The sequence below is a fragment of the Dendronephthya gigantea genome, unplaced genomic scaffold (assembly GCF_004324835.1).
Source record: "Dendronephthya gigantea isolate DGI-Jeju-01 unplaced genomic scaffold, DenGig_1.0 000294F, whole genome shotgun sequence".
NCBI lineage: Eukaryota > Metazoa > Cnidaria > Anthozoa > Malacalcyonacea > Nephtheidae > Dendronephthya > Dendronephthya gigantea.
The window spans coordinates 154,114-162,440 of NW_021163304.1; the positions used below are offsets into that span (position 1 = coordinate 154,114).

At 34.0% G+C, this 8,327-nt stretch overlaps 1 protein-coding gene across 2 annotated transcripts; it reads left to right on the forward strand.

Moving 5' to 3' along the window:
* The first annotated feature begins 88 nt into the window (after positions 1-88).
* LOC114541480 (PHD finger protein 21A-like) lies at positions 89-8,090 on the forward strand. Of its 2 annotated transcripts, none has more exons than XM_028561399.1 (14): positions 89-252; positions 654-686; positions 791-856; positions 2,925-3,017; positions 3,276-3,386; positions 3,788-4,039; positions 4,449-4,500; positions 4,653-4,735; positions 4,835-4,871; positions 5,365-5,516; positions 5,813-5,962; positions 6,092-6,170; positions 6,747-6,850; positions 7,329-8,090. In XM_028561399.1, exons 1-14 carry the CDS (start codon positions 199-201, stop codon positions 7,431-7,433), a joined length of 1,371 nt encoding a protein of 456 aa, XP_028417200.1. In that variant the 5' UTR covers positions 89-198; the 3' UTR covers positions 7,434-8,090. The 2 variants fall into 2 exon arrangements, with proteins under 2 accessions (XP_028417200.1, XP_028417201.1); XM_028561400.1 differs by having other exon boundaries at positions 3,815-4,039.
* Positions 8,091-8,327: the final 237 nt, after the last annotated feature.

Below are 8,327 nucleotides of genomic sequence, written 5' to 3' on the forward strand. Positions count from 1 at the left end.
GTACTTTTTTCGTAATACGAGATTAGTACCCTAACTACATGTCGTTGCTTCGGAGATTCCCGGGTGAAACTCGGAAATAGAGTTTCCCTAGAGGCGGAAAGGAATACGAATTTACATTGCTGCAATATCCAAAGTTATATTACTTCAATTTTATTTTATCCGAATATTGTTTGTCGATCTCACAGTTTAGGTTGGATAATGGACTTAGAAAAAATCCAGGCCCAGTTAAAAAGCCATATTCATCAACATCAGGTACGTAACTAGCTAACATGAAAATATATAAACGTCTATATAGGTTATGCGCTCGGCATGTTATCGTCAGAGATTTGTCCATATAGACATATGGACTTCACATATTCAATTGAAAAAATGCAGAAATAAGTCCTAAAATATTGATACGCTTTTTTCCATATATGCTTCTCTTTGCTTTTTAAAAGATTTGTAATGTATTTATGGGTATATAGATAGCGTTTTTTTAAAAAATACATTCAGGTTGCTTTTGTGGGGTTGGCACATCATTTGATATTATCCGTGAGCGAGTTTTAAGATATGCATGAACGACTATGTATGTGTGGTCCCCCAAAACCACGTTAGGGCAGGATCTTGTAACATTTCCAACAAAATTGACGTACGTATCCAAATGTTCTATTTAGATCTTAATAGAGGAAATGAAAAGAGATCCCCAGGTATATATATGTATATACATGCAGACGTTTATGTTTTGTTTTTTACTACAATTCATTTTGATCTCGCTGGTAGGGGGAAATTTGAGCAAGCATTTTTTTTTCAGAACATAGAAATACAACAGAAAGTCCAATCACTTCAAGCTGAATTAACTAGCCTCAGTGAGAAACAAGTAAGTTTTAATGTTGTTGTTTGGGATATGCATGGGTACATTTAATTTATATAATATAACAGCTGCAAATTAGAGAGCCTGTGTTATCACATGGCTTGTATCATGGGATTTGGTATTGAATTACCTGCCCCAACTTAATTTTTATAGAAAAACTACTTTTTTATGTATTAATATAAGAAGAAAAAGTATCAAGTGGATGCTGATGCAGTTCAGCTACATTGCTATAAATTTAGTGTGGTTGATTTACTTTTATGAAATATGGCTGGTTTTCTGAATCATAGGAGCCCAAAGTCCCAAACCCTGAGTTACCCTACCTAGGGCCTAGGCCTTGTGAAAATAGCAGGGCTCCAGGGGATTTTAATTTTCAAATTAATAATGATTGATTTACAGTTTATCAAATATCGACTAGGAAAATCCTTAAAAACCCATAACTTTGTTCATGCAGGTTGACTAGCTAGTTAACATCTTTCTTTTTCATCTACTGTTCAAGAAACATATTGCATAAAAATCAAAGTTAAATTAAGATAGTATTAGAATAGAATTCAGGCCATATGTGCATTACACAATCCAATTTTTCTTGCAACTTGCAATCCAATTTCACTTTTAAGAGATGTAAATTTGGTAAGTATATACAAAACTTTTGTAATTATAATGCACAGGTGTTTCTTGTATACATACTGTACATTTTGTATATCTTTAAAAAATATATTATATTTATTCAAATAAATAAATTTCCTTTGTTTTACACAATACTTGAAGTACTGCAAGCTTACCAAAAATTGTTCACAACGTACAGTCTGCATGTTTAAATCTTCAGTTATATCATAATACATATATATAATACATAGGGTGGCTTAACCATATGTATACTGTATATAATATATATATATATATATATATATATATATATATATATATATATATATATATATATATATATATATATATTTATATATATGATTATATATATATGATTATATAATATTGCAGAAAATTGAAGTAAGCATCTACAATAGCAAATCTGTAAATATATTGTATATACATGTATGCAAAAATGATATAGGCTTATTCTTTAATATATGAAGAAATTCTCTAAACAAATTAAACTAATATAATATAGTTAGGTCTGCTTGTGCAATAGTTGACCCAAATTGTTCTTGCAAAGTATATGTACGTACTTTTACTCACTTTATTGATAAGACACTATACAGTTAAGTATCAAGTATCCCTCATATTGCTACAGTACATGCTTATACTTGAATCATATATCATTTTTTTGTGCTATATATTATTGAATCATATATTAATTTTATATATGGTTGAGCTATAGACTTGATAATAGTTATTCCAGATTGTAATCAAGGCTTACAGCTAGCATATAATTATTTTTTGAAACCAGGTGAGCATAATTAATATCCAAGCTTAGTGAGTTTATTCTGCAACTAGCTTGATGAGTTTTTTAATACCATGCATTTTTTAATGAAGGGTTTGTGAGTTTACTTCACCACCAACAGGTTAATCAATTTGATTACTGCAGCTGGTAATCAATACTTTGTGAGTTTATTTAGGTACCAGCAGGTAATCAATACTTTGTGAGTTTATGTCACTACCTGCTGGTAATTTAGGCTTGGTGAGTTTTTTCTCACTATATTAGCTGGTGATCACAACTCTGTGAGTTTATATTTCGCTATTGTACCAGTTATTCAAAGCTCGTAATCAGACTCAGTGAGTTTATTTTGTTACTCGCTAGTAATCAAGGCTTATAGTGCATTCTTTTTCACTGCCATCTGATAATCAAGGCTTGGTGGGTTTTGTCACTATCAGCTGGTAATTATTGGTTCTAGTTGGTAGCGAATAATATAAACCTACTTGGTCTTGATAATTACCTGTTGCATGGTATCACAATGAAACTTTGTATTACCTAATGTATGGGCTAAGTCTTGATTACTGCACAAATGTACAGAATTGGTACAGCTTGGCACAATGAATTCACTGTATCTTGTTAGTTGCTCACATAACTGGAGTTCTGATAAACCTACGCCATCAATGACTAGTGCATTTTTTATAGAAATACGTTGTTAAACAACTAAAACAGAACATTAAACCAAGATCAGAAGTATATTCAAATGAACAAGATCTCCTCTCAAGGAGTCACCATCATGTACGTCATTTTTTGAAGTTACTGAATTGTGCAACTGAAGTGTCCATCATATAGACGCTTTTTAACACCAAAATTTTTTTTAAAGGATACGTAAAATAACCAGTGTATGTCTCAAAATTTATGGATAACCAATATTCATTGATCAGAAGAGACTTTTTTAAAGTTCTTATGTGTTATGTTGCTAAACCTAATCTGATTTAGTTTTAAACAAGTTTTTATGATGTAACATTTCATGATGTACATCTGCCAATGTTTTAGCAAATACCGTCCACTTCTGATTATTCAAGAACGGAACGTTCACCACGTCGACCCTCAATGATCAACATGAGTGCTGGGCGACATTCTGGTCTGAATACGTTGGACAAACAGGTATGTTAATTATGATCTACCCTGGTGGGGGTGGGGGCTATTTTAAGTAATATGTGTTTTTTTATGTTGAAACCTTTTAAGCCCGTTTTCGACTAGGGGGACTTAATGGCGTAAACAGATAAAAAGTATCAAGTAATTCTACTTTTTCGCTGCGAATTCGTTCGCCAACCAATCCTATCACCGGATTTCAGATATCGCTTCGCGTCGCGCGAATAAATTCGCCTAGTGGAAAACGGGCTTAAACCGTCTTGGGTTGACGGAAACAAGAATGCAAATCAAATTTTACCAGTTTAAAAGTTTTAAAACCCGACAATCCGATGATCACCCGCCCTGGGATGCACGCAACTCCATGTGCACAGCGCATAATGTATTGAAAAATATTTTTATTAAAAATTTAATAGATTGTAAACTCCATGTCTTCTCCACAGACGACAAAGTTTATTCCAACCATCACACAGAATAACATTGTTTCCCTGAAGGAGGGACGAGAGGTTAGGAGAAAACCAGACATGGTCACTACTGGTATGCAAACGGTGCCGACTGGTAAAATAGAGAGAACAGTTCTCGCCAGACCTGATACCAAAAAAGCATCTCTTGGAATACAGTACAGCAAACCTGTTGAACAGCGGAGTGCTGGGAAACAAAATACAGAGGTACAACGTACAGTATAAAATTGGTTAAAATACTTCATATTTATATAGTACTTAGTGTTATTATTTCGTGTGAAATGTAAGAAAAAGCCATGACCAGCCGACAATTTAAAAAAGTAAAGTAATTTCCGAATAAACAAGGCATCTTGAGAATCAAAATATAATTCAAACAAGACACAGATTGAGACTGTAAATTTTCGACTTTATTACAAAGTCATCTTCAGACAGAATTCTGTCTGAAGAAGTGAAGATGACTTTGTAATAAAGTCGAAAATTTACAGTCTCAATCTGTGTCTTGTTTGAATTATATTTTGATTCGTAAGAAAAAGCAATACCCCAAAAATCAACACAGACGAGGTATGAGTCTTTATGGAACAATAAAATTACACGTGATATTTTGTCTCTATCATAGAAACTCAATTTCCTATCCACTCTTGGTCTTATCACTGTTTCGAAATGTCGAGGTGAGTTTATTTGTTTAATGCTCTTGCGCTTTCCCTGCATATAGCTACACTATATTTCATATCACTACGGTAATTTTGTCAGTATAATGATGGATCGATTATGTACCTATAGCTCTTCTAAATACTAAACTGCTCTTTTCATTTCGTTATAGAAATCAATTCGCAGAAAAACGAACGAAGGAGAAGAACTAGCGCAATATTTTCACCTTACAGTTCTTTTCAGTTTTTTGATGAGGTAAAATATCTTTTTTCAATTAATCTGGAAAAAAAACTTGTTCGTGGCAACGGTATATATTTCAAAATCGTTACGACATCGTTACGCTATTTTTTTTAGCCTAAGCGACCGTCCCCTGGAATAAAGCGAGGAAGAGGTACTAAATCACTTGTGCATGTGTATCACATGATAAGTCGAAACTCTAGGAAATAGAAGATCGAAATTATATAGAAGTTTATCGACATGCCTCAAGTCTATGTTCGCACACAATGATATATCATCACGATTCAAATGTATATTTCAAGTAATGTACTAGCTGTTAAACATGCTGTCTTTGTGTATGTCAACTTTCTGTATGTGTAAATCTTTGTGTATATGTCAACCTGTGCAGAGAACACTCAGATGGTTCATCTGATAATGTGCAAACTGTATACAGTATATTGTAGTAAAAGACAGCCCTTAGCTAGACATAGTGTTAAGTATGTGACTAGATAAGGTTAGGATTTAAAGTTGAGCATAAACTGAATAAGAATTATAATCATACAAGATCAGTTTCAATTTGAGTTTGAGATCATGTATATACGGTCATATATGGTGAGAACTATGGCAAAATACACACGTTCATGGTTCTGTATGTGTCCATTATTTAGGTCGTCCATCAAAAAGCGGTGAAAACGGCCTAAAATCACCAATATCCCCATCGCCAGTGTTTGTTCCTATTAATGGTTTTAAAACACCAAATGATGATCATCCTTCAGCAGAGCAAATATCTCGAAATATTTCATCGGATTCCTCGCCCAAGGTACTGTATGTGTCTGGGAATGCCGTTATTCATAATAATTCTCTGACGTGCATCTCAAACTTTCTGATGATGCCTTTTTGAAGACCAGGTCGCCCAAGCGTCAGAAACGACGGCATTAGAAAAATTTTGGCCCGGGAAAGTTTATTTGAAAATATATATCCTTTATAAAAAGTACTTGAAATTTAGTAAAATTTGGTAATGATTTGTAGGAAGGATAATAGTGATAATACAGAATAGCCGTAAAAAGTTTTAATGCTGAATTATCTATTCAGTAGAATTATTTTTGAACATTACAGGTTGAGGAACACGAAGATCATTGCGCTGTTTGTCAACAAAGTGGTGAAGTATTAATGTGTGATACATGTATACTTGTCTATCATTTGAAATGTCTTACACCACCACTGACCTCAATACCGACCGGAATGTGGATGTGTCCCAAGTGTCAGGTAAAATATTGTAGATTTTTTTACGAAAAACGTTATTTAGTAAGTTAAGCGTTACTATATCGTTCCTTGTTCCCGTATTGATACACGTTTCCTTTTAACACACGTCTCCTTCCAAATGTCTTTATTTAGGAAAATATAAAAAATAAAGAACCAATGGAATGGCCTGGTACACTTGCTGTTGCTCATTCTTATCTCAAACACAGGGCTGGTGAGTTCAAATATTCATTGTCAACGTTGTATTCGCATTTAAATATCAAGGCCAAACATAAAATAGATGTTTCATTTTTGGACAATTTTACACATTTTGGATAAAATTACAAATCTAAGAGACTTTTTGGGCGCTTTCCGTTAAGAATACAGCGGTGAAGCTGCATTTCCTGCGCTAACCGGATGTAAATATCGATAAACGCGAATGCAGATTTCTTAAAACACTAAAAAAGCCCAGTAAAATGTCTGTAGTGAAATACAACGAGACGGTCTGGCCGTTTTTATCGTATAAAGGAAAGAGCGGGTTGTTAAAACACTCACATGAAATGACGCGGTTAGAGCTAGGAATACAGGAATGATTAGAACATTGAGGTAAAAATTTTAAGTTTGGACGAAAGGTCAATAATTAATTTTTTACCCTAATAAACGTTTCGAATCTTTGGCTCTAATTAAAGCATTATGTTACGCTTAAATATATTTAACAAGAATACGGCTCCCGCGCCCGCCACTCTCTGGGATGATACCCAACATTCACGATTTGCTGTAATTCAAAATCCATTTCCAATATTTTTCGCAGAGAAAGACAAAGAAAAACAAAACTTATTGAATCGAAATCAAGAACTGAAACTGCAGGAGCTCGAACTACAGAGGAAAGTAAATGAACTAAGCAGCGCTATTGTGGTAAGTCTTCTTCTGTTGATAAACTACATAATGCCTCTTCTAGGCGTCGTGTTCATCTCTGATCATCGTGTTCCTCTTTTGTCCTATTCGAACGCACTATTTCTTATGTCACGAAAGCATTTTCAGCAATAGATGAGGCGTCTCATAAATACGTTTTAAGCAGGTCTCAGCATTGTCATAGGTATTAAGAAGTAATATATATCAAGTCAAAATTTTTGGACTGAAGATCAACGTTGGCCCAATATATACCATGACACGCCGCGCGATCTCCTCAATGAACGAGAGCTTGATTATGAATTTCCCCCATCAGTAATTTAGGACGATCTCTCTTATATTAGTAAGAACCAAGGATATTCTATTATAATACTGGCAATGTTAATCTTAATACAATCTTTCACATTAGCCAAGAAGGGCAAACAGATCAGAATATAACCAACCATTAGTGAACACAACTCGGCTCTTTTTTATATTTTTTCAGATTCAAATTCAAAAGAAAGCAGAAATAGTTGAGTCAACAAAGCAAGCTCAGGAGAAACTACACAGGCTGAAGAAATTCATTCAAACTGTTCATTCATCACATTGAAAGTGTTCACGCCCTGTTTTGCCATTTTTGCATGCCTGTGTACAAAATTGTTTCAAGCCTTCAGACCTGAGGCTGGTTTTTCAACATCTTGTTAGTTTGTTTTCGGGTTAATTCAAATCTATGTATATAGTAATCAAATTTTTAATGGTTTGTTCATCGAGTTTAATTGTTCCTCAACTCCTCAAGAAATTGTAAACAGTCTTGAAGCAGCCATCCATGTTAGAAATTCATAAAAAGATGATAGCAACAAAATCTCCTCAATCTGGCTTATGGCTAAATCCTTGTTTCCATTTTATCGTAATTTTCAGACACAGGTCATTTTCACCGATAAAAACTTCAAATTTCCCTTTGAACAATCGGTGATTGTTCACTGCACACAAATAGAAAAATTATATCACATCAGTCACTTCGACATGTTAACGAAAATTGCGACTAAATGGAAACTAGGCTTAATCAGATTTTGAATAACCGTCATCTGATTTTCACGAGGCCAAGCTGGATAAAAGTGATGAGAAAGTTGTTGTAATTTGAATTGTTCAGCGTAGCTAAAATCATGTTGTACAATACGCCATGTTACACGGTACAATTTTTCTTTCAACTTGCAATGCAATTCTACTTCTAAGAGATGTAAATTAGTGAAGAGTCTTGCAGAAGAAAAGGGGCATGAAGTGTAATAAACACAAAAGTTTCGTTGTTCCTAAGTATTACATCTCTCAAAAGTAGAATTGCATTGCAAGCTGCAAGAAAAATTGCACTGTGTAACAGGGCATTATATGCGTTGTCACCTGTTACAGTCTTCAGCTCATTATCAAGACTGACTAATAAACTGGTTTCTGTTATTGTTAAAGTTATGAGTTTGTATTTTCATCAAACTGCGATGGAATTGTAGGTCTG